At 40.7% G+C, this 27834-nt stretch overlaps 1 protein-coding gene across 2 annotated transcripts in view; it reads right to left on the bottom strand.

Moving 5' to 3' along the window:
• Positions 1-321: 321 nt before the first annotated feature.
• The window catches only part of LCORL (ligand dependent nuclear receptor corepressor like), a gene marked incomplete at its 5' end in the record, with an annotated part of 176915 nt that continues 149402 nt past the window's right edge, over positions 322-27834 (bottom strand). For both annotated transcript variants that reach the window (XM_082243651.1, XM_082243650.1), the window contains 3 exons: positions 322-660; positions 5807-5909; positions 11008-15083. In XM_082243651.1, the coding sequence (XP_082099777.1) occupies positions 5815-5909; positions 11008-15083 (4171 nt within the window). In that variant the 3' untranslated portion in view covers positions 322-660; positions 5807-5814. The remainder of the gene's footprint in view (positions 661-5806; positions 5910-11007; positions 15084-27834) is intronic.

Below are 27834 nucleotides of genomic sequence, written 5' to 3'. Positions count from 1 at the left end.
CCACATAATATGTGGTACAAATTGCAACCCAACTTCCCCCAACAGTGCAGAACAATAAGCGGCAATGGCATCTGCAGTAGTGATTTCACACTAATGCAGCTCACAGAAAACCCTTGCAATTTTACATCCTGAAATTGTGCTTTCACAGCATATAGCTAGCTAGCCATTAGAAATAAGCACTGACCACAAAATCGACCCAACATTTCACAAATGACGCAGTGTCCCAACTAATCAGTCTATTTTCTGGTGAGACATGTCTTCCAGTGCTATGTATGTATATGTACCAACAATCCCATTAACAGTAATCGGTCCATACAAATGTTCTCATAAATCTAAGTTTACCCCACCACCCCTGGCACCAGTTGCTACTAAAATAACATCACAAAAGTGGTTTTGGCTTAAATTTATGACACACAACAAAAACAATTATAAAAGCCTACGGAAAAGGGCATCCAACATATACACTGAAAATCTAAAGAAACTAAGCAGAAGGAAACTTGAGATGGGTTTAAAATAACAATAGAAATAGTGCAATATATGCTTCTGAGCAGCACCATCTGATGAAGTAAACTTCATAAAGCACCATGATAAAGAGAACAGCTAAGGTAAGGCACAACGGTGTTCCTCCGTGAATTCACAGATTTACATTGTCATCGACTTCTGAAAGAGAAGATTGGGGATAATATCAGGTAAAAGTCTTCCTGAAAACGCACACATGGTTCTTTTTGGTACTGTACACGCATTCCGACTAATTAAGTTAAAGCAATGCCATAATATACAAAGTACCATAATCCATTGCAATAAAAAAAAAAAAAAAAAAATGTTTTTCTGCTAAAGTGTTCGTTAACCCCAAAACCTATTTTGTACTGCTACTTACCAGTCCTTAGATATGATGGTCCCAATAGTTTTTTCCATTTAATTTTACCTTGGGATTTTGCCAGTTTACAAAAAAAAAAAAAAAAAGCCACTTTCGTTCCTAGGACAGCTCAGAACAACATAAATATGCCAGGATTACTAGGAGCTCACCTGTCCTCATTTCCATAACAAACATTGGGTGGGTTCCTGTAGTCTTTAGAACAACATAACAGTATATAACAGACAAGAGAGCAAATGAAGCTGTTATCGGACAAGCTGTTTGGCAAGATAGAAAATGCATTTCCTAAATCATACAGTACAGAGTCTACTTTATTCATAGACCCTGGGTTATATGAAGAAAATAGTGGGTGGAGCAAAAAAGAAAAATATAAATCAGAGTACCAACATCCCTATAAATATGTAAAAAAGGGGAATTGGAATTGTGGGACTTTAACGGTACTCATACTATAATAAAGATCAAGAGATAGTCATCAAGTATTCATAAAAAAAATGGTGTCTATTTCTAATACAATCACAATAAAACATTGCTTTTCACATTTAATCCAATAAATTAATGCTTCAGGTATGGGCCTCCTACTCTTAATTTCCTTGCATTGATTCATCATGGATTATTGTTAAATTACACTTAATTATGTTATGTATATGAAATTTATTTGTATATTTTGGTCTTTATAGTAAACCATGCAACATATGTCTTCATTTCCCTGAGGAAGCTGTTTTGCAAAACCGGTCGCAAATTGATGCATAAACATAATAAAACAGTTACTTGGTTATATGAATTTATTGGATTAAATGTGAAAAGCAATGTTTTATTGTGATTGTATTAGAAATAAAGACACCATTTTTTATGAATACTAGATGACTATCTCTTGATCTTTATTATAGTATGAGTACCGTTAAAGTCCCACAATTCCAATTCCCCTTTTTTCCTGGGTTATATGAATCTCCCTTCAAGTGACTGGACACTGGCAAACAGAATTGTGGGACAGTCCATATAACCCTTGCCACTCCCAGCAAGCTTCGGTTTTTGCTAGCATGTTAGGTGGACAATCTCGCTCTACTGAGACTGGGTTTCTGGTTTATGCTTTCAAGATCTTGAGAAGATCCTTTCTCAACCTAGCTACACCTGCAGCCACTGCGGCTACTTACTGCAGCTTTTAGATTGGTGCTCCTTGTCAACAGCCTCAGTGATCATAGCCCACTGCATGCAGAAGAGGGGCTGGCCTAATGTAACCTTCAGCACTTGCCTCTGCAATTTGTACTCACCCTTGGTACAGCAAGGTGCAGTTAGCCGTTCAAGGGGTGCTATGCAGGTCCAGGGTAATGGCGCTTCACATCTAGTGGGTATTCCCCTGGAAAGAAGCGCCCAGAGCCTGTGTTGCATGTATGGGGCACTGTGCGACACTTTCCAATGCAGTGAGAATTCTGTCACAGCAGCCTTGCGGCAATGGAACACATTTTGACAGACAGTAGTCTGAAGCCGTGGGCACAATTCCACCACAAAAGGTGGCTCCTCGAAGCTGCAGACCTCATTTTGAGGACATGCCCTGCTACATACCAAACATTTCTGCTTTGGATACAACCCTGTTTCATGCTGGACTCTGCACACAAGTCTTCACTGGATTATTCAGCAGCCTTCGGTAAAATGCACCCCTTCTGGCATCCAGTTTCAACTATGAAGATAGTTTGGTGGCCAGGACTAGAAATCCTCAGGCCTTGGCAGTGGACAAACTGGTGACCAATGGGATCACATTTAGCTAATTTACAACACAGGATCAAGGTAAAGGGTGTTCCAGTGATCCCAGTAGAACCAAACTGACCCAGAAGAGCTTGGTACAGGGGATAGAGTACTCTCATCCCCCTGAAAAAGAAGGCTAATGCTTCTGTAGGTAGCCCAACCACTGAGACTAGGGACACAAGTTTTAATATTAACCAGGGGACACACGTTTATTATTAACCAGGTTGATGTTGATGCCTCCTCTGATGTAAGTTTTGGGTACAAGGCTTTGTCAAACCCTTTCATGACTTGTTACTTAGGACGGTTCCCATTGTTTGCTGTGTTGCCCACCCTGCAGTTGTAGAGCTTTGGATGTCTCACGGTTAAGACCAAGATTCTGTGTCCTGTACTGTACAATTGAGAAAACAGGGTTTTGTCAAGTACAGGGCACAGGCCCCTCCCCTCTGTTCCTTTTGAGCTCCCTATGGCTTGCTACAAAATCAAGGCTAACTGGGAGTGGAGGGGGTTATTTTTCCAGTGTTCAATCACCTGAAGGTAGCTGCAAATAACCAATGGGTAATACTGAGTTTGTGTCCTCTACTGTAATCCAAAAAATAATTAACCTGTAATTTAAAAATTCCATGTTTTTAAACAGTTGTAAATAAACAATTTCAGCAATATATTTAACAGACCAAAGGTAGTGAATAAGAAATTGTCATGGTTAGAGTTTGCATATATTTTTAAAGCAGACCTGTAGTAAAATGTTAAAGTGACAATAAAGGCTAACTGTAAGTGATCGAGAAGTTGAAGATGCTGGACCATGTGACCACACCAAAACAGAATAAAATAAAAAAAAGGTGTGTGTACAGATCCCAAAGACACATTGCTGGGTGTATCCAGGTATTTCAGTTTCCTAGCCTGACAAATGCCATGAGAACAAAAATGTGGAAACGCATGGACAATATCAAGGTTACAAGTCCATCTCCAGAGATTTCAATGTTCCAGTGTCCACTGTGCGCAACATTGTCAAGACGTTTACAGCCCATGGCACTGCAGCTAATCTCCCTGGACAAAAGAGAAAAATTGATCAAAGAAGTTGCCAAAACGTACCTGAGGAAGCCAAAATCCTTTTGGGAGAATGTGCTGTGGACAGACAAAACAAAATTACAGCTTTTTGGTACAGCCCATCATTCTGTTTTCAGAAAAAACAAATGAGGCCTTTAAAGAAAAGAATACAGTCTCTACAGTCAAACATGGTGGAGGTTCACTGTTTTGGGTTGCTTTGCTGCTTCAGGCACTGGATGTCTCAATGACTGGATGCGTGCATGGCTTTATGAGATATGAAGACTACCAAAGAATTCTGGGGTGCATTGTAGGGCCCAGGGTCTTACAGCAGCACAATGACCAGAAGAACATGTAAAAATGCATCCAGAAATGGTTTAGAGACAGGGGTAGGCAAACTTAAAGGGGTGAAGATCTACTTGAACAATATAGGAGAAAGCCAAAGATCACCGGGCACAGTGTCGGCTCCTCACACCTGATTTAAATGTCTGATTGCCGTACTACCACCATGTCGCATTTACATGTATTGCACAGCAATTGTGTGTAAATCAGATTGCCTCCTCACCACCTGTCAAACACACTCTTCAGAGGAGCGCAGTGCAGTGCCCGCTGTACTTGTGGATGAGCCTTAAATTGCATATGTCAGCAGCACACTTAGGGCTCATTCACATGTAAAGTTGGGGGGTGGTAAAACCCTATAGTTGAGTCAGTTTTACTTCCCCCCGATCCCTACCCCCTTTAGCTGCTGAGGCAGCAGCCAATGGTGTACACATGCCACAGCAGGAATTAGGCCCCTATTGCTTTTGGTGGATGCTACCACCTTCAAGTAAATGGGGCCACTCTGCAAATGCCCTGCAACTGCATGCTTCTGTAGGGTTCAAAGGGTTAAAGCAGATGGTGAGAAAGCAACACAATGCTGCCTGCTTTAACCCTTTATTTTCTGTACTACACAAGGTTGCAGGGCACTTGCAGAGTGGCCTCATTCACTTGAGTGGGTCATGCTTGGCAGGTGCTACACCCACCAACCATGACAGGGTGAATAACTCCTGCTGCGACATGTGTACACTCCTGGCCACTGCAGCCAAAGGGGGTGCGGTTGGGGTGGGGGGGTGATAACTCATCTTAACTATGGGGTTTTACCACCCCCCAAAACTGCAAATGTAAATTAACATTTTTTCTATTACTGTCCTGAGCCCTTTAAAGGGCTGATTTCACACCTATGTGCTGCGTTTACCTGCACCGCGGATGCAGCGCATTTGTTAGCTGTGTTTTGCCCAAGACTTTCTGAAAGCGCACCAAAACACCTGCATTCAGAAAGTGCACCAAACCCACAGGATATAATTGTATGGCTAAGCACAGAAAACCCACAGGAAAACTGCAGGTACACTGCACTGCACCCTCTGTGGATAAACCACAGCACATCTGTGTGAAAGCAGCCCTATACTATAAAGCCCATTTTATTGCTTCACACTCATGAAATGCAGACACTGAGGTTGACAGTAGCCTATATGTAAATGCTGCCATTAGGCCTCTGGTTCTAGAGCCTACTAGATGGGGTTACAAATACTTTGAACACAAGTAGCTAAACTTTATGACAGCCTAGTCACCTGTATATACTTTTGTAGGGCACACCTAAATAAAGATGCAGGAATAACTGTCTGCTCTATTCTTGACAAATGTATTGCTCATTGTCTGGAGTAACAAGACCATTGCTCCTGCATTTGAAATAGTTAAACAGATGCAGTACCCATTTCCTATTCTCAGGGTCCTCCTCTGATGGGTGCCACTCAGCAACTAGGGGCACTCTGCCCACCACCCCATTTGCCTCTTTAAACCTGCAGGTCCCATCTCTCTGTAATGTTAGGCAATCAGGACCAATAGACTTTTGCCTTTGTCTTGCAAAGGGAAATCTTAACTTCACCCTCCAGCTCCATAAGAATATATCTCTGCTATTATTATTAGTCTTTAATTAGTGAGTATTAGTAGAAAACTTATTCTAACTGAATGAGCATTGTTGAGAAAGCTGATAAACCTCTTACTTGGCATGATGTTAAACAGTGTCCACAGCTTCTTCCCCCTTATCTACAAATACTTGTATAAGCTATGTTTAAAGAATGTTTTTATATATGGCAATAGGTAATTAAGTCTGACCTTGCAAGTTACTTGAGTGGGATACGGATGGGAGTTAATGAATAACTGCCAAATTTACTGAGAAGACCCCTAGTGGCAGGAAATCCAACAGGCTTTAGAGGTCCTGGAAAGAGATAATAAGCTTATTTTAAAAAATCATTTACAGACTATATGTAAAGCAGTAAAAAGGCACATTTAGGTAACCCCAAGAATAGTAGGTCTTTAACAGATCAAGCCTCAAATATAGAATATAAGAGAAAGAAAGATGTGGTAGAGAAAGAGAAGAAAAGATGTCCTGGTTCGGAGTATGACCATGGTCTTGGTGAAAACCCACAAAGCCATGGCAAGGCTAAAAATATACATGGCCACACACTTAAAGTGAAGTTCCCTACTGAGGTGTGCAGAATTTCTCACCGTTCAAAAACTTTGAGCTTCAGGTGACAAAACGCTCATATATGAACAGGAGCCAATTAAATGAATGGGATTTTGTTTGTTGTTGGGCATTTTGAGACTTCAGAGATGAGCGTTTTACAAGCTGAAAAAATGCACAGGTGTGAACAGTGCCTTTCCATCAGAATGTCCTCATGCAGCTGTTTTTATGCTGAAACGGAGTGCTGTTCACTCCACCTATTTCCTGTACAGAGAATTATTATAGAAAAGTCCTTGTAGAGCAGTACCTTTGCTTTACCAGTGAGCTGTTCCCAGGAGCAGCATGACTGCTGTTTTACTAGTAAAGTGTACAAAGCTCAGGTCGTTTGGTAGCCAAGAGATGAGGCGCATGCATGAGGTCACTTTCCATAGAGACCTTAAAGCAGAGCTTGCAGTGACTTTCCAAATTTTGAAGTCAAAAGGTATGACAGAGTGCAAATGGCTGTACCCCTGAATAGAACATTTAGCAAATGTGTGTGAAAACCTAACACTAATCTAAACTCTGAGGAGGGTATAGTCCACGAGTATGAGGCAAGCCTTCTGGTATCTTAGAGTCCAACCCCCTAGATGCTTTGCTATTGTCTTTTCTTTTGTATGTACTATTTAAAAGCTATATATTTTCCTTATACAAACCCAATTCCAAAAAAGTTGGGACACTGTACAAATTGTGAGTAAAAAAGGAGTGGACTAATTTACAAATCTCAAACTATTTTAGTTACAATATAATATAGATAACATATCAAATGTTGAAAGTGAGACATTTTGAAATGTCATGCCAAATATTGGCTCATTTTGGATTTCATTAGAGCTACACATTCCAAAAAAGTTGGTATAAGAGGCCGGAAAAGTTACATGTACATATAAGGAACAGCTGGAGGACCAATTTGCAACTTATTAGGTCAATTGGCAACATAATTGGGTTTAAAAAGAGCCTCTCAGAGTGGCAGTGTGTCTCAGAAGTAAAGATGGACAGAGGATCACCAATTCCCCCAATGCTGCGGCAAAAAATAGTGGAGCAATATCAGAAAGGAGTTTTTCAGAGAAAAATTGCAGTGTTTGAAGTTATCTACAGTGCATATCATCATCCAAAGATTCAGAGAATCTGGAACAATCTCTGTGCGTAAGGGTCAAGGCCGGAAAACCATACTGGATGCCTGTGATCTTCGGGCCCTTAGACGGCACTGCATCACATACAGGAATGCTACTGTAATGGAAATCACAACATGGGCTCAGGAGTACTTCCGGAAAACATTGTCGGTAAAAACACAATCCACCGTGCCATTCGCTGTTGCCGGCTAAAACTCTATAGGCCAAAAAAGAAGCCATATCTAAACACGATCCAGAAGCGCAGGCGTTTTCTCTGGGCCAAGGCTCATTTTAAATGAACTGTGGCAAAGTGGAAAATTGTTCTGTGGTCAGACGAATCAAAATTTGAAGTTATTTTTGGAAAACTGGGAAGCCATGTCATCCGGACCAAAGAGGACAAGGACAACCCAAGTTATCATCGGCGCTCAGTTCAGAAGCCTGCATCTTTGATGGTATGGGGTTGCATGAGTGCATGTGGCATGGGCAGCTTACACATCTGGAAAGGCACCATCAATGCTGAAAGGTATATCCAAGTTCTAGAACATATGCTCCCATCCAGACGTCGTCTCTTTCAGGGAAGACCTTGCATTTTCCAACATAACAATGCCAGACCACATACTGCATCAATCACAACATGATGGCTGTGTAGAAGAAGGATTCGGGTACTGAAATGGCCAGCCTGCAATCCAGATCTTTCACCCATAGAAAACATTTGGCGCATCATAAAGAGGAAGATGCGACAAAGACGACCCAAGACAGTTAAGCAACTAGAAGCCTGTATTAGACAAGAATGGGAAAGCATTCCTATTCCTAAACTTGAGCAACTTGTCTCCTCAGTCCCCAGACGTTTGCAGACTGTTTTAAAAAGAAGAGGGGATGCCACACAGTGGTAAACATGGCCTTGTCCCAACTTTTTTGAGAAGTGTTGATGCCATGAAATTTAAAATCTACTTATTTTTCCCTTAAAATGATACATTTTCTCAGTTTAAACATTTGATATGTCATCTATGTTGTATTCGGAATAAAATATTGAAATTTGAAAGTTCCACATCATTGCATTATGTTTTTATTCACAATTTGTACAGTGTCCCAACTTTTTGGGAATCAGGTTTTTACTTTTGAGCCTCAAATAGAAAGGCTGTCAGGCAACGCACTACTTCTGTGGATTTTAGATAACATGGTAGTAATACTACAATGCACTTTGATCCAACAGTGAATCCTTTCAATCCTTCCTTTTATTAAATAAATGAGCTCAACTGCAGTAAAAAGGATTTCCAACATTATAAAGTTTTTGCTGTAGCTTACAAACCCGTAAATGATACACTAAAGTGCTCAACAGTTAATGAGCTAGTACACTTTACTGGAGAGGTTTCTCCTCACTGGAGATTTCTTTGAACATATAGTCAACTCTGTAATTATATTTATTTTTGGAAGAATGCTGGTGGGATAGGAAATCAACTAGAATAGGGCCATCATAGGTAAGAAATAGTTTTACTAAAGCCTTGATTCTTCAGACATACAATACAAATCAGTATAACCTATAAAATTATCTATACGGATGATGCGTAAAAAAACTGATTTGTGAGTTATGAGGGTCTGTTTGCATCAGTAAAGTTGCATTCCTTCCATAGTATTTGTTAAATGCTCTCAAAATTGTGTCATGCAGGGGATGCCATTCATTGTTAATGCCATCACAAGCAACAAAAAAAGATTGATAAATGCAGTAAAATGCACTGTTAAAAAATGGCAGAAGTGTCTGAGCTACTTTAACATGTTTGTTGCATGTAGGGCAACACATTGAAAGGAATGGGCTGCCCTATGTGAGTAGTGCAAAAAAACATGCATACAGCTGCAAGAAAAAGTATGTGAACCCTTTGGAATGATATGGATTTCTGCATAAATTGGTCATAAAATGTGATCTGATAATCATCATCATCTAAGTCACAACAATAGACAATCACAGTCTGCTTAAACTAATAACACACAAAGAATGAAATGTTGCCATGTTTTTATTAAACACACCATGTAAACATTCACAGTGCAGGTGGAAAAAGTATGTGAACCTTTGGATTTAATAACTGGTTGAACCTCCTTTGGCAGCAATAACTTCAACCAAACGTTTCCTATAGTTGCAGATCAGACGTGCACAACGGTCAGGAGTAATTCTTGACCATTCCTCTTTACAGAACTGTTTCAGTTCAGCAATATTCTTGAGATGTCTGGTGTGAATCGCTTTCTTGAGGTCATGCCACAGCATCTCAATCGGGTTGAGGTCAGGACTCTGACTGGGCCACTTCAGAAGGCGTATTTTCTTCTGTTTAAGCCATTCTGTTGTTGATTTACTTCTATGCTTTGGGTCATTCACCTGTTGCAACACCCATCTTCTGATGAGCTTCAGCTGGTAGACAGATGGCCTTCAGTTCTTCTGCAAAATGTCTTGATAAACTTGGGGATTCATTTTTCCTTCGATGATAGCAATCCGTCCAGGCCCTGATGCAGCAAAGCAGCCCCAAACCATGGTGCCCCCACCACCATACTTAACAGTTGGGAGGAGGTTTTGATGTTGGTGTGCTGTGCCTCTTTTTCGCCACACATAGTGTTGTGTGTTTCTTCCAAACAACTCGACTTTGGTTTCATCTGTCCACAGAATATTTTGCCAGTACTGCTGTGGAACATCCAGGTGCTCTGGTGCAAACTGTAAACGTGCAGCAATGTTTTGTTTGGACAGCAGTGGCTTCCTCTGTGGCATCCTCCCATGAAATCCATTTTTGTTTAGTGTTTTACGTATTGTAGATTTGCCAACATTGTTTTACGTATTGTAGATATGTTAGCATTTGCCAGTGACTTTTGTAAGTCTTTAGCTGACACTCTAGGATTCTTCTTCACCTCATTGAGCAGTCTGCGCTGTGCTCTTGCAGTCATCTTTACAGGACAGCCACTCCTAGGGAGAGTAGCAGCAGTGCTGACCTTTCTCCATTTATAGACAATTTGTCTTACCGTGGACTGATGAATAGCAAGGCTTTTGGAGATACTTAATAACCCTTTCCAGCTTTATGCAAGTCAACAATTCTTAATCGTAGGTCTTCTGAGAGCTCTTTTGTGCAAGGCATCATTCACATCAGGCAATGCTTCTTGTGAAAAGCAAACCTAGAACTGGTGTGTCTTTTTTATAGGGCATGGCAGCTGTAACCAACACCTCCAATCTCATCTCATTGATTGGACTCCAGTTGGCTGACATCTCACTCCAATTAGCTCTTGCAGATGTCATTAGTCTAGGGGTTCACATACTTTTTCCACCTGCACTGTGAATGTTTACATGGTGTGTTCAATAAAACCATGGCAACATTTTATTCTCTGTGTGTTATTAGTTTAAGCAGACTGTGATTGTCTATTGTGACTTAGATGATGATCAGATTACATTTTATGACCAATTTGTGCAGAAATCCATATCATTCCAAAGGGTTCACATACTTTTTCTTGCAGCTGTATGTGTGTAGTATGAATTGGGCCTAAATGGTTTCTTCTGGAATATTTATTTATAAGATTAGTTATTGGAAACAATGCAAAACTGACATATCTCTGTTATCTTCAGTATATATTTACTCTCCTAAGATACAATATTAACCAGTCTTGTACCCTAAGCGTGGTACATTTGCACCCAAATACATTAGCATGACATACTGTTTAATAAAACACTTCTGACTTACCTATCTGGAGTTTTGTATATTCAGTGTGCACCTTTCCTGTGAATGAACGCTGCTCTTTGGGACGGTTTTTGTTTTTTTCTAGATATAAGGCAACTTCCAGATGTTTTTTTCTTTCTTGCAGTACTGAGGTATTGTAGTGGCGGTCACGCTGTACAGTTCCTCTCAGTTTTCTTAGGCACATTTCATATCTACACTTGAGTGTGTTTACAGGTGTAAAACACCGGCGTTTGGTAAGGGTTTTGCCCACTTGAAGTCTATATTTCGTGCTAAAACTAGTGTTCAATCCCAAACCTGACTTCACACTACACTTGCTGTTTCCATCAGAGGCTACTGTATTTGAAAGTAACATTTTTGCTTCTTTAGTTTCACATTTTGTTAAAAAAACTTTGCAGTCTTTGAAGATTAGTTTATTTTGGTACTTAGTGGAGCATTTAGGCTCATTTTCTTTTAATGCCTTCATATTTTTATTGGAAGAAATTTGAGCCCTTGTCTCAGCATTTGATGGTGGGGAAGACACTTGTACCATTCCAAGGCTAGTAGAAGCTTTTGGATCATCTTTGGTTAACTGCACAGTTTCTTTGACAGGGGATTCTGCAGCATTGACTTTTGTTCTGCAAAACTCATTCCCATTCAAATTCTCACCAGTACATGAAAACTTTACAGAGACATCTTTGGTTTTATCACTGCTACTTTTGCGCTTGTGCTTGCTAAAATTTAAGGAAAAGCTTTCAGGATGGAGGAATTTAGAAACTGGATATAGTTCCTCTAATGTGCAAGACTGTGTCAGCTGCCTGCAGTTTTTCAAGTATTTTTTGGAAACTAAAGAATTATTGCATTGTTCTGTTTTTCTTCTAGACCCCTTTTTCGTAATTACGTGAAGAGGTTTGCGGGCATTAGCTTTTCTCGCTATTGAAAGGGATTGGGTTTCTGTTGTTTGCATAAACCAGGTAGCAAGGTCATTCATGTCACATTTTTTCTGAAAAAGCATCTGAATGGGTGATCTCGACTCTGAGCTGGAGAACTTCCAAACTGGCGACGATTGGGTTTCCTGTTCTTTCTCTACAGTGTTCTCAGTAACCCACGTCTTTGCAATATGTTCATACCTGTTTTCTAAATGATTTAGCAAAGTCTCATTTGATGTTTTTGCAGACCACCACTCAATAGCAGTGTCAACCTGTAGATCAGGATCTGTAGAAGTACATAGACTTTGATCTTCATTAACACTATTTAAGTGCATTAATGGTGGCTTACACTGCTGCTTGTAACTTCTCAATTTCTTTCTGTAATGTTTACTTTTACCAAAGCTATTCTTTTTGGATTTATGGAATAAGGCACATCTTACAGAAAATTTAGACTGGGAACCATAATATAGTGCAAATAACGGTGACTTTTTAGATCTGGTCATATATTTTGACATGGCCTGCTTCCTAATCAATCGGGATTTCAGAAAGTTATGCTTCCCTGGTTTTGTTTTTTGGTTGAGGTCTTGCTCTGCTTGACATTTTCCCATGTTACAAGCTTTACTATTTTCCGGTTGAATATCTGATATGATTTTGTGCTTTGTTTTTTTCTGCTCTGAACTGCATTCATTGACCACACACAGATTAGAGACAGAGGAAGGCTTCTCCAGCTTCTGAAGGCGTGAGGAAAATCTTAGTGAAATTTTGCAGTTCTCTCTTTCAAGGGGCATAGTATGGTCTCCTGGGAGTACGACATTTGTAAAGTCAGAAGACACAGGAGACTCCAAAATCTTGTGCAGTTTTTTTATTTTAATCTGTGTGCTGGATATATTTTTGGCTACATATGTTTCAGTGGTCCTTGTATCTTCCAAATGATCCACTAGTTTAGAGCGGGTAACAATTTTGTTTGTCTTATACGGAATAGAAATCTTTAGGTCATTTTTCATTTTAACAGGCATTTCCTTGTCAAGATTCCTTGATCTTGTAACAGTTGATTTTCCAGCATTTCTCAGAATGTGGTGACCAACCCTGTTGGACCCTGACAATTTTCCTCTCACAGTATATACATCTTTATGATGATTCTGAGTAGTGACATAAGCTTCTGATGAACTTGATGTAATGATTTTGCACTTTGAATTATGAAAGTTGCTTGGATTGCCAGGTTGACTGAGACAATCAGCCATTGTATCCTTGCTTTGTGCATCATTGGACTGTTTTCTCAATGTAGCCATTGGCTGGTGATCTTTGTTATGTGGAGTATACACAGGACTTAAGGTATATTTTTCTCCATCTTCAGATTCAATCTTAGAAATAAACATAAGTTTAATTGGGCTAAGGTATGTGTTCTCGGAAAGTCTGCATGATGCAGAATTTTGAGCTATAGACTTTGAACTTAAAGCTAGATCACCTTGGTTCTTCTGTGTTGCTGATCTTAGGGATAGATGATTGCTTGACCTATCATTTGTCTGTGGGTTTATTGACAACTGGTCTAATGGCAACTCAAGTCTTTCTCCTTGATTAGCCATGCTTTTAGTTTCACAATTTTCTTTTTTGCTTCTTTCTGGAATTTGTGCACCAGAACCAATGGCGTTTTCCAAACGTTCAACCACTACCTTCAAGTGGGCATTTCTTGTTTTATCAGTAGTATTCCTACCAAACATTGCATCACTTTTAAAGTTCTTTAAAATCCCTGAGTTGTGTTTGATGGTGCATTTGCAAAATAAATTACTGTTACCTGGAAAAGAACACTGGCCATGAGAGACATCACATAGTTTGCATTTTCCCAAAATATTTTTGGAATATCTTTTTAAGGGAATCTTGCATTCAAAAAAAGAATCTTGCTGAGAACGTCTTTTATGCATATTTACATTACCTGTGGCTGAAAATGTTGAGACTTCAGGTAAACATGGCTTATTATTTTTGACATAACTAACATTCTTAGAATGCATTTTTGATTTACTATGAGGTAGTTCCGTTTTATTTTCTTGTGCTACACTCTCTGTTGGAGTATTTTCAGGATCCTTTGTGACTAAAATGTTACAAACCTTCTGTTTTTTAGAGCCTACTGTAGTAGCCATATTCTCAGTTGATTTCTGCAAATCTTTCTCATGATCATTTTTTTCCTTAGGAAAAGTGTCACAGAAATTAAGTTCGCTAGTAAATTCCAATGACTGACTGCTAGGCAAAGAGCAACCAAATATTGGTGACTTTCGTTGGCTTTTTTGGAATCGTGTTTGTATCCCTGAATTCTCTAGTTTTTTTGTATCTTGATTTAGCAGCTCCACAAAATGGTTTGTTTTGGAACGGTTTAGAAGGTGCTTAATTAAATTTCCAAAATGTACTGAGCCAATCTTACATTTGTTCGGAGAACTTTGGGTAGCATTATTTTCTGTAGGCATTAGGTTGTTCTGTTTCCCATCAATGCCACATGATTGATTCTTAACTTTTGAACTTTTAGACACAGTCTTGTGGGTTCCTTCGGTTTGGCAAAATTTATTTTTTATAGAAACGGGTGATGATGGTCGATTGCAATATTTCAAGTCACTTTTTACCGTGGTTCCATCCAAACATGTTGCAACTCTTTGCAACTTTAAACGGGGTAAAGATGAACAACAACTGATGGCACGGTACCTACTAGAACAGTGAACAAATAATTTCTTCTTTTTTGAACGTGTATTTATGCAGTGCAAAACCTGATCATTGGATGTAAGGTGCAAATCTCCATGTTTAATGGGATTCAGTTTCACAGTTCCTAAGGCTAAATTAGGCCACGTAAGGCGTAAATCTTTTAGGCGGACAGACAGATAAGGCAGATTAGCAGAGGACGCTTGTTTCTTAAGAGTAACACAGTTACTGAGTTTTTCCTTTGTGCAAGTGTTAAATACAGCTGGTGTTTTTTTTGTTCTTTTAGATGATTTTGCTTGTTCAGAAACTTGTAGATGGCCACAGCAAACCCGTGAACATGTGATCTGTTCCTCTCTTAAGTATTTCAGCATAAGTACTAATTGCTGTTGGTGGTACAAACAATATGTGGCTAAAACTTTAGTTAAAGCAGTACTTTCTTTTGGAAGTTTTTTCACTTTCTTGAGTTTCCGCAAAAAATAACCATTGATGACACTGTAAAAAAATGAGAAAACAAAACAATTTAAAATATATAAAAGGTTAGCCTTATATTTGTGTATATACACAAGGCATTAAATACATTAAAGAGACTCCATACCTCTACAAATTCATTTTGTGGGATGACCATATTATGTACTAGCATACTTGCATCAGGACCTGATCTTGTAGCATGGGGTTTGGTGAGAGAGTAGGCAGCAGAACCTGATGTTGGAGAGGGGAGGAGGCAGAGAGCAGGCAGTGGAATTTGATCATGGAAGGAGAGTGGCTGAGTAGAGGCAGAACCTGTTCAACTGGGAAGAAATTTGAAAAAAGAAAGCTGCAGGGCTTTTCAACGGGGAAGAAAGGGGAAACAAGAAAGCTGTAGATCTTAAGCCCCAGTAAGTAATGTATGATGCAGTTGGATTTTATTGTGGTGTAGAGAAGTAGATGAGGCACCGATGCCTAAAAATGCAAGTGGAATCAGATGTGGGTAAAAAATTCTAATCCTGTATTTTGACGGGTTTGGGAGTAGGAGAATAGCAGGTAAACAGTACAAGCAGAGTGGACACAAGGAAGACGGAATGATAAGGGCAATGTGCATGCAAAGGAAATAAAACGTGTAGTTACTGGATTCTGAATTGCCAACTGCAAACTGAAGAAATAGGTTTGTGGACAAAAAAGCAAGTGTTGAAATGGCAAAAAGAAAGCACCGAGCATGTGCAGAAGAGGGAAGAGCTGTGGGCAATAAGTAGCAATGATGAGCAGGAGGTCAACACCAACATTCCAAAGAGAATGGGATAAAGAAGAGGACTGCGATGCAGCTAGAGCAGGCAAACTAGAGGAGACTCAAAGGGAGTAGAATCTGTAAATTACCAAGAGGAGAGGAATTAGCAGACAGAAGATAATAACAGTCAAAACTTGAAGGTGGTGAGCGAAGACATAGGCAGAAGGGTTCCAGTTAAAGTGCTAGCTAAGCTTTGGGGTGTTTGAATTTGGTTTTTATTTATTTGTTTGCTTTATGTGCCCTAGGCCGGAATCTTTGCTTTTGCCACACTCTCAGGTTCATTTTAAGACAGGTAATGCATGATAACTATATACTTGCTGTGAAAATCTTTATTCACTGTGTTTAATTTTATCCTTTATCATCATATGCTAGGCCATTTCTTTAAGCATCATGTAAAAAGGAAAAACAGAAATATGAGCATTTTGGTAATGCTTCTTGCAGAACTTGCATGTTCAAAAAGTTTTTAAGTTTGGATAGAATGCTTAAACCCGTCTGTCGTTTTTTTTTTTTTTTTTTGGGGTCTCTGCATCCCATTGAGATAAACCGTGTGCCCTCCTTACTGTAATAAGCGAGAGTTCTCCCCTATGCATCTAAAATTATGTCAGAGCTTGGGAGCCTTCTCACAGTCAACATGCTGTTATTTATTCTAGTCTCTACTTAATACTGTGCCTTTACTAAGAAGTGTGATAAGAATAACTACAATTTACTCTCTCTTCTTATTCATACTAGTAGACATAAAAGGAGAGTGTGGTCAATTTGAATTGAAATCATACAAATCACTAATCATTAGAAAAGTATATACATCACTGCTTTAATGATCAACAAATTTTCAGACAGAAGTACCGCCAGCAAGATCCTGTACAGCATCAGCAATAATGAAAAGCTCAAATACAGCCTACAACCCACCTAACCTATCTTCTATATGTTAATTATATTGCAACATAAAATATATCAGAAATACTTTTATCACTGATAATAGTGTCATGTAACATAAGAGTTAAAACATGATTATAGCATACATGCACAGGACGCACAAGGACACATGGAACCAGCAGATAGTTTAAACAATACTCCATGAAAAAAAAGGCAGAAGACTGACAACTAAATACTTTCAAAGCATTAATGTACAGTACAGACCAAAAGTTAGGACACACCTTCTCATTCAAAGAGTTCTCTTTATTTTCAGGACTATGAAAATTGTAGAGTACACTTCAAGAGGTAGTCACCTGAAATGGTTTTCACTTCACAGGTGTGCCCTGTCAGGTTTAATAAGTGTGATTTCTTGCCTTATGGGACCATCAGTTGTGTTGTGCAGAAGTCAGGTGGATACACAGCTGATAGTCCTACTGAATAGACTGTTAGAATTTGTATTATGACAAGAAAAAAGCAGCTAAGTACAGGAAAATGAGTGGCCATCATTATTTTAAGAAATGAAGGTCAGTCAGTCCGAAAAATTGGGAAAACTTTGAAAGTGTCCCCAAGTGCAGTCACAAAAACTATCAAGCGCTGCAAAGAAACTGGCTCACATGCGGACCGCCACAGAAAAGGAAGACCAAGAGTCACCTCTGCTGCAGAGGATAAGTTCATCGGAGTCACCAGCCTCAGAAATCGCAGGTTAACAGCAGCTCAGATTAGAGACCAGGTCAATGGCACACGGAGTTCTAGCAGCAGACACATCTCTAGAACAACTGTTAAGAGGAGACTGTGTGAATCAGGCCTTCATGGTAGAATATCTGCTAGGAAACCACTGCTAAAGAAAGGCAACAAGCAGAAGAGACTTGTTTGGGCTAAAGAACACAAGGAATGGACATTAGACCAGTGGAAATCTGTGCTTTGGTCTGAGGAGTCCAAATTTGAGATCTTTGGTTCCAACCACCGTGTCTTTGTGCGACGCAGAAAGGGTGAACGGATGGACTCTACATGCCTGGTTCCCACCGTGAAGCATAGAGGAGGAGGTGTGATGGTGTGGGGGTGCTTTGCTGGTGACATTGTTGGGGATTTATTCAAAATTGAAGGCATACTGAACCAGCATGGCTACCACAGCATCTTTCAGCGGCAGGCTATTCGATCCGGTTTGCGTTTAGTTGGACCATCATTGATTTTTCAACAGGACAATGACCCCAAACACACCTCCAGGCTGTGTAAGGGCTATTTGACCAAGAAGGAGAGTGATGGGGTGCTGCGCCAGATGACCTGGCCTCCACAGTCACCGGACCTGAACCCAATTAAGATGGTTTGGGGTGAGCTGGACCGCAGAGTGAAGGCAAAAGGGCCAACAAGTGCTAAGCATCTCTGGGAACTCTTTCAAGACTGTTGGAAGACCATTTCAGGTGACTACCTCTTGAAGTGTGACTCTACAATTTTCATAGTCATGAAAATAAAGAAAACTCTTTGAATGAGAAGGTGTGTCCAAACTTTTGGTCTGTACTGTATATATAAACAAATACCTAAACAAGTATGAATAGAACTACCAAAGCTCTAAAAAAGTGATTATCTATTATCCCACCCAAAAAACTACAATATATAAACCTTTTTACTATATGATCAAACATAACCATTATTAAAAACAATTGAACCAACCACGGTCAAGTGCATTCCCATTAAGGCTTTTAGATGTACATGGATCATTTGTGTATTGCTTTGGTAATAGTATTCTCCTTGATGGATTTGTAATGGTTCCACAATTTCAGGTACATGTACAGGTCACCATGGTAACCAGTCTGGTTACCATTAGTGAATTGACACACACTGGTCTCTTTTGTTTTAAAGTGCACAGATCCCTTTTGACCCTTTACCCTGACCTAAGCCACCCAACAAAGACGCTCCATTGTTTGCTTTCATCCAGCACCGCAAGTCTTGCTAACCTGGCCTGTACATTACAGCTCCATAGGAGGTCCATGAGGTTGTGTCCTGAGTTTGAAGACCACCTCAAGAGGTCTGTAGGGCTGTAATGCAGATAGGGCCAGGATGGATTTTGGATGTATTTGAAGAACTGTGACATCCTAAAATTAACAGTCAATGTGTTGTTATAGTTTTTTTTATCCTTCTCATCCATCAGTATGTACACAGAGATTCAGCATAGAAAATATCACTTCTGCTAGAATAAAACTAACATGTGCAGTTATTGTCTACTGTTGTTCATTCACTCCTACAAGTCGTTAAAATGATAGGGTAGCTTGTGCATACAAGTTTGTTGCACCCAAAGTAGTGTGGCTCAAAACAAGTTAGACATTACTTAAGCTGCGGTCCATATTTTAATCTTCAGTAAAGTTATTTTTACAACAGTGCTCTGAAGGGTGAATAAATGATGTTGGACAATATCTCCACATGTAACTCACTTGGAAGCAGGAGCAGTGGTTTTTACGCTTGATCCGTATGTGGATGTAAACAGCAGCTGCCGCATACAGTGGAAACAAAGGTAAGAAGAGAGAAAGACATAGGACTATTCTTGAGGATTATTATAGTAGCAGGCATATTCACTATGCAAGGAAATACCTTTTACAAAAGAGCTTAAAGGTCAGTTTTTTCTTTAGAATAAAAAGATCCCTAGCCTATTCTAAGCCAAAACCTTCCTACCCACAAACCTACTTATCTATTTCAGTTGGCCTCCTTCGGTGCTTACAGCCTCAATGCAGAAATCATGTGTGATGCTACCCCAATGTTCACAGTAACTACTTGGATAGGCAATATCCATTCATTTGGAATAAGCCCCCAAGCCTATGGAAGTTACTACACAGGTGTGGGCAGATCAGAATGAGATTTGTGTACCAAGGTTGTAAATACCTGCCTTAGACTTGCAAGTAGTAAGTAGGCACCTGTGTTGGAGAGTTTATTCCTAAAAGACAAAATAAAAGCGTTATTGCGAATAGTATCATACCATGGTAGCCTGGTGTAAGACTTACTAGCCCCATGTTGAATATACTGTTCTATCTTCTTGTAGAGAAGAGGAAAAAAAATGCAGTTAACGAAAACACAGGGGGAGATTTACTAAAACTGGAGCCTCAGAATCTGGTGCAGCTGTGCATAGTAACCAATTTGCATCTAACTTTAGTTTGTTCAATGACGCTTTGGCAATAAAACCTGGAAGCTAATTGGTTACTATGCCCAGTTGCACCAGATTCTGTGTACTCCAGTTTTAATAAATCCCCTCTATTGTGTTGTGTATTTTGGGATGTTGGCAATGAAGTGAACCTAACCTGGCTTAAAAACAAGCGAATACTGCTAAAACCTTGTGGTGCCAGCCAATACTTGTCTTCAAATTGACCCTTGTGTCCTTGCAGAACCTAATGGAGCTCAGCCCAACCATTTGCAGGGACTCAACTCTCCAAGTAAAGATCAACATGTCAAATGCCAACAACCACTGGGATTTGAGGGTCTAACATTTGACGGTTCATGAACAGGTTTGGGGCCTAATCTTGATTTGAAGAGATTTGGAGGGTTTTTTCACAGCCTGTTCATAGAATCCATAAGATCAAGAATCAGCCTCAAGCATAACAAAAAGGTATTTACAAACACCACCAGAGGATGCCATAAAAAAGAAAAGTTTGCCAGGGATCACATATGTTGTGGAAAGACTGCCAGAAATTGCTTATCAGACACAGTGCCAGATTTTGCCTGGAAATATGTTCCACATAGGGATGTTTTACTGGGCATGCAGAAGGTTCATGCCGTTATATTTAATCCTTACTGCAGAACAGCACAGACCAGCAAGCAAGTCATATGTCAGGCTGGCACTGGGTGGGAGATTTAAAGCTTTCCATGTGTCTCCTGTGCCAAGTTTTATTGGATTGCCACTTCAGGGATGCATAAAAAGGAATCAGTCTGCATTGCCCCCACCCACCAATTGGCTGTACACTTTCCTCATCGCTCTGCTGACATAAAAGCAAATAATAAATACCTTGATACTGAGTTACAATATTTTACAGTGGTGCATTTATACAATACAATGCCCCCTCCTCACAGGTCTGGTAGCCTATGTGAAAATGGCTATTACACAATTTTCTCCCTCTCCTTCCTACACATAAGTGGACACAAATACAGGAATGCTTCTGAAGCTGATATTTAGCAGCACAGACTTAAGAGATCACTCTAATTAGAGATCTAGATATACAGCTGTGGAGAAGTTACATAGGATGCTGCATTGCTGATTCCGGTAAATAGGTGGGTCACCTGGGAGGCTGTGCAGTATGGTAGAGGTACTTAAATCACAAGACTGACTGTACAAAAATAAAAAAAATCCTATTAACTCTGTATTCAGGTTGTAGTTTCACTTGAATTGTCTTGCATTGGACTGCACATACTTGCTTAAAATGATGCACTTCATTCATTTTGAAATTGTCCAAACCAACACAATTATCAGGTACCCTGCTGGGACCCATACCAATGCAGGTATCTACTCATCCAACCTTTTTTAAAAGTTTATTCCTTCTAAAAAACAGCAGTTTATTTCCTAGTGTGTGAGGGTGCTTAGATACTTTAGGGGCTTTGACAAAGCACTGCGGCTTCCACATATTTTTTCAAATATTGTGCAACCTCTGTTTTTAAACGCAAATTGTTTGAAAGTGCCATTTTGAGGGGTTTTTTTTTGGCTGGTAAGTGTGCAGGGAATTTGTTTGCTTGTGCTGTGCACCTTACCAAAAAAGATAATTAAAATTGGGGTGGTTGTCATTTTTTGTATAAATGCTTGTTGGAATTGGTGTAGGGGAAACGGTGGACATCTTCATCAGTCATTGTGCTTTGCTGGGCTTCTATTGTGTCCATTCATCTTTAAAGAAGAGTGGGCTTCCTCCAGGCATACCTGCCCTTAATTTATCCAATACTATACATGCTCCAATTTTGAGACTCAAATATTAGCATTTGGACCGCACCTTACAGAGGGCATTGACAAGGTGGTGCAACTTCTACATATATTTGCAAATGTTGTGGAACTAAAACCTGTTTTAAACACAAATGGTTAGGGGTTTTTTTTTTTTTTTTTTCAGACTAGCTGCTAAGTCTACTGGGAAATGTTTTATTTACCTCGGTGCCAAAACTACAAATGCTGTAAATCTGAAGTGCAAGACCTAAGGCACTGCTCCGTCTGACTGTTAAGCTGGCCATACACAGCTGAAATTCATACAGATCAGCAGAAACCAGTTGGATTTCATCAGTGCATGACTGACCCTGACTTCTGTAGAAGGGAGACGCTGTCCCGCTGTCAGAATACAATGTCCTGGCAGGTGAGGGGGGAATTCCTCCATCGACCTAATTTGTGTGGATGGAGGAATCGGTTTCCAATCAACCCTCCTGCTGAACAAAATAAAGGGGGAGTGTATGACCAGCTTTAGTCTCACTAGATGGTGTGAGAGGTCTCTACTGTGGTGGTCACTGTTCTTTGTTGGAAGCTCTTACAAATAAGAAAAATCCGGTTTCTACTAGGATGGCAACCTCCACACAGATACATAGGGGTTGCTATATACTATAGGAAAATTGTCTGTTCACTTTACAAGGGCATTTTTCACATTTTTCCTTAGCTTAGCTAATGAGGTCAAACTCTGCTGACTTGCATTATCCAATCATGTTGAAGAAAATACTGCTTTTTTTTAATGTCTTGGGTATACTATGCAAATTGAATTTTCACTACATACATGAAAGTGGTTGAAAGCCCTTATATGTACCCAATGAAGTGAAACAAATCCTCCTACATAAGTTGTACCTTATTTGCAACCATTTTTCCTGTAGGTCGATCCAACACAAAAATCAAAAGATTTTGCTCAGCTGTAGAAGGCAAGGGGCAGGGACAGCCCCCCTTCCCAGACAACAGAGGGAAGTGAAAGGAGACATAAATCACACTAGGTTATTTGGATTAAGGCTAGTAAACACTATAGATTGATATGCTTTGTTCATTTTTCATGTCTAAGGTTACAACCACTTTGAGTGAGGGGAAAATTCCCTTGCAAAATAACAAATGTATTTGCTTTCAGTAAATAAACCCAATAGTGTGAAACAAGGCATAAGTTCAGTTCCTCTTTAGCTTCCAATAAATCTGGAAGCTCAAAATTACATAAATGGCACTGTACATTATAAAAAGGAAAAACAAGTTAGGTATACAAGTAAGAGCAGCCTAAAAACATCAAACGAGGATATATGTAACCGATCAAAATTAAGAGGTTTGTATACCAATGCCAGAAGCCTGGCCAACAAGATGGGAGAGCTGGAGCTGCTGATGTTTGAGGAGGACTTAGATTTTGTGGGGATAACTGAGACTTGGTTTGACAGCTCTCATGATTGGATGGCGACCATTCAGGGGTATTCCCTTTATCGCAGAGATAGAGAGGGTAAAAAAGGGGGAGGGGTATGTCTGTATATTAAGAACAGTATACAGGTAAATATGAGGGATGATAATAATGGAGATATGGATGAGGCAGAATCCCTATGGGTAGAACTTCAAAGGGAAGGCACGGTGGGGAAGCTAATATTGGGCGTATGCTATAGGCCCCCCAACCTGAGGGAGGAGGGGGAGGCGGACCTCATTTTACAGATAGGATTGGCAGCAAGGATGGGAAATGTCATTATAATGGGGGACTTTAATTATCCAGATATAGACTGGGCAGAAGGAACAGCACACTCAGCCAAGGCTAGGCAGTTCCTAAATGTTTTGCAAGACAGTTTCATGGGTCAGATGGTGAATGCACCGACGAGGAAAAATGCGGTACTGGACCTACTGATTACCAACAATACAGACCTGCTCACGGATATAGAAATACGGGACAACTTAGGAAACAGTGACCATAGGTCAATAAGTTTCAGTATTAATTACAGTTATAGGAAGCAGAGGGGTAATATAAGGACACTGAATTTCTAAAGAGCCAATTTCCCAAAACTGCGCTCGCTGCTAGAAAATATCAATTGGGATAGAACCCTGGGAACAAAGAACACGGAGGAAAAATGGGAGTGCTTCAAGAGCATACTTAACAAGGGGATTGACCAGTGCATTCCAAAGGGAAATAAATTTAAAAGAGCAAAACTAAACCCTGGGTGGCTAAACTCCAACATAAAAATGTATATTAGTGCTAAAGAAAAGGCCTTCAAAAAATACAAGACTGAGGGGTCATTGGCAGCATTTAAGCATTACAAAGAGTGTAATTAGAAATGTAAAGACGAAATCAGGGCGGCTAAAATAGAACACGAGAGACATATAGCGGAAGAGAGTAAAAAGAACACCAAGAAGTTCTTTAAGTATATAAGCAGTAAGAAAGCGAGGCCAGAACACATTGGCCCCATAAAAGATGACAAAGGAAATATGGCCACTGAGGACAGAGAAAAGTCGGAAGTGTTAAATCATTTCTTCTCTTCAGTCTTCACAAAAGAATCGGAGGGCTACACGAACCTAGCTTGTAAGGCCGGACTAAATAATACACCTCAGGAAATGCCACCATGGCTAACAGAAGATAGACTTAGAACTAAACTAGAGAAACTTAACATAAATAAATCACCGGGACCGGATGGCTTGCACCCGAGGGTTCTTAAAGAGCTCAGCCAGGTGATTGCCAGACCATTATTCTTGATCTTTAAGGATAGTTTACAGACGGGTATGGTGCCAGCTGATTGGAAAAAAGCCAACGTGGTACCAATATTTAAAAAGGGGCCGAGGTGTATCCCGGGGAACTATAGGCCGGTCAGCCTAACATCTGTAGTCTGCAAGATTTTGGAGGGGATGTTAAGGGACCACATACAAGACTTTAGTAATGAAAACTGTATTTTTAGTAGCAATCAGCATGGATTTATGAAAAATCGTTCTTGCCAAACCAATCTATTAACCTTCTACGATGAAGTGAGCTGCCACCTAGATAAAGGTAAGCCTGTGGATGTGGTGTATCTGGACTTTGCAAAGGCCTTTGACACCATTCCCCACAAACGCTTACTGTACAAACTAAGGAAGGTAGGTATGGACCATAAGGTGAGTACCTGGATAGAGAACTGGCTCCAGGGGAGAGTCCAGAGGGTGGTGATTAATGGAGAGTACTCGGATTGGGCGGGTGTGGAAAGTGGGGTCCCCCAGGGTTCTGTCCTGGGTCCAATCCTGTTTAATTTATTCATAAATGATCTAGAGTAGGGGATATCTAGTACAATCTCAGTATTTGCAGATACTAAACTAAGCATGCCAATATCTTCTATGCAGGATGTGGAAACCTTACAAGCAGACCTGAACAAAATAACGGGGTGGGCAACTACATGGCAGATGAGGTTTAATGTTGAAAAATGTAAAGTAATGCACTTGGGTGCCAGAAAGCAAGCTACTCACTAGGGGGGGAGCCTCTGGGTGAGTCTAGGATGGAAAAAGACTTGGGGGTACAGGTAGACAACAGGCTTAGCAGTGGCATGCAATGCCAAGCCGCTGCAAGTAAAGCCAACAGAATACTGGGATGTATAAAAAAGGGGATTCACTCCAGAAATAAAGAGATTATTCTCCCACTCTACAAGACTCTGGTCCGGCCACATCTGGAGTATGCTGTCCAGTTCTGGGCACCGGTCCTCAGGAAGGATGTGCTGGAACTGGAAAGAGTCCAGAGAAGGGCAACAAAAATAATTAGGTGAATGGAGGACATCAGCTATGAGGAAAGACTACAAGTACTGAACTTATTCTCTCTGGAGAAGAGACGACTGAGGGGGGATATGATATCAATGTTCAAATACTGTACTGGCGACCCTAGCATAAGGAACAAACTATTCAGAGAAAGGGAATACAATAAGACATGTGGCCATTCACTAAAACTAGAGGAAAGGCGGTTTAACCTTAAAATGCCTAAGGGGTTCTTCACTGTAAGAGCAGTAAGGATGTGGAATTCTCTTCCACAAGCAGTCGTATCAGCAGGGAGCATTGATAGTTTCAAGGAACTGTTAGATGGGCACCTTAGAGACCACAACATACAGGGGTATACAATGTACGGTTAAAGGTTAACACACACACGCATTATAGGTTGAACTGGATGGACTGGTGTCTTTTTTCGACCTCACTAACTATGTAACTATGTAATAAATTTTATTGCGTATTTTGCTGCCTTACACGGGTGCAGGATAGTATGCTTGAAGTAGAACTAAAGGCAAGACTTTTTTCTCATTTTGGCTAGAGTAAGGTAGGGTTATAACTAGGCAAAGCCGATATATCGAGGGCCGATATGCACTTTCCCCGATATATCGGAATTGGCCCTGGCGGTTACCGATATTGCCGCATTGCGTATGTTGCGCCACGCACCTCCGCGTACTGGGACAGCTTCTGCCTTCTTAGGCCTCCTCCCTTAGCCTCGTCAGGAGTCGGGACAGGGAGTGTACGACTGTACGTACACTACAGTCACAGTGCACAGGGTGTTTAACACAGCCGCCACGGCCACATACTGGAGTTGGGACAGTGAGTGATTCTCATACAGTACAGTTACAGTGCAGTGTGTTTAACACAGACGCCGCGGCCACATACATACACCCACAGCTGCCCGGTGCCAGCCAGCCACCCACACACCTGTACCAGCCAGCCACAGGCCCTGCCTGTACCAGCCAGCCACCCACCACAGGGTGCCAGCCAGCCACCAAAAGGTGCCAGCCACCCACCAAAGGGTGCCATCCAGCCACCCACCACACCACAGGGTGCCAGCCAGCCACCCACCACACCACAGGGTGCCAGCCACCCACCACACCACAGGGTGCCAGCCACCCACCACAACATAGGGTGCCAGCCATCACCAGGGCAGCAGCAGTATGCAACACGTGCACAAACAATGTAAGCATGGGATCAAAAACTGCAAAAAACAAAAATACCTCAAGTCTTTGGGCCCATCAAGAGTTCATCATGTTGAATTGTATCATGCAGCACAGAAAAAACTAAATGAATCGCGAGGTGATCCCAGGCAGCAATAACAGATATGTTTCAGAAAAAAAACAGGTGACTAAAATCGGATGGAAGATCCCAACTGCAGGACAGAGTAATCACAGAGATAATGGTCACTGATAACCAGCCATTTACACTGGTGTCTGACTCTGGATTTAAGCGGTTGATATCCATACTTGAGCCAAGGTACACACTGAAGAGTGACAAGTTTTAATTGAACTGAAATGCTGGGAAAGATTCACCAAAAGGTCCTTGAGAAAGTAAAGGCTATGCTAAAACCAGAGAATCCTGGCAACTCACTCTCATTCACGACTGACCGCTGGTCAGGACAAACAGAATCACGAATGTGTCTTACATCACTTCATTGACAGATGGACAAGAAGGCATTTGGTGTTGAATACAAAGGTGATGCAAGGATCCCAAACTGGGGTGTACATTGGAGAAAGGTTTCTAGGCATGCTAGAAGAATGGGGAATCACCAAAGACCGAGTGATGCTTGTGCTTCGAGACAGCGGAGCGAACATGGTGAAAGGAATGAGACTTGCTGAATTGTCAGACCTCAGTTGCATGGCACACACCCTCCAACTTGTGGTAAATGATAGTCTGTCAAACCAGAGAGCTTGACATAATTAACATGCTGAAGAGGTGCGCAGGCTATTTCCGCCAAGCAGCGACCGAGGTGCATTCAGGAAGACCTTGGCCTACCCAAAAACAACTTGATTAACGCTGTTCCATGGAACTCAACACTTCACATGCTGCAAAGCTGGAGTGGAACCAAGCTCTTACCATATATTCAGGTGAATATGGAGGATAGTCTTGTCCTACTGCTGATCAGTGGGACATTGTAGCCAATGTCATTGAGAGCCTCCTCCCCATAGAGGAAGTGACACTAAAGGCGAGTCATTAGGACTCATCTGTGTCATCTGTCATCCCATGAGTGCTGAAGATGCTTCTTCAACAGAATGAAGGACCCAACACATGTGGCATTAAAACAAGTAGGCAGGCCATGAGGGACAGCCTCGCAAAACATTTTGAGAAGCATGAGGAGAATAAAAAATGTTGTGTTTGCATGTCTTTTGGATCCTCAATACAAGAACCATCCTTTCTCTTCTGATGATGTA

Source organism: Pelophylax lessonae (genome assembly GCF_965119305.1).
Source record: "Pelophylax lessonae genome assembly, chromosome: 1".
NCBI lineage: Eukaryota > Metazoa > Chordata > Amphibia > Anura > Ranidae > Pelophylax > Pelophylax lessonae.
This window is presented reverse-complemented; position numbering and strand designations above follow the sequence as displayed.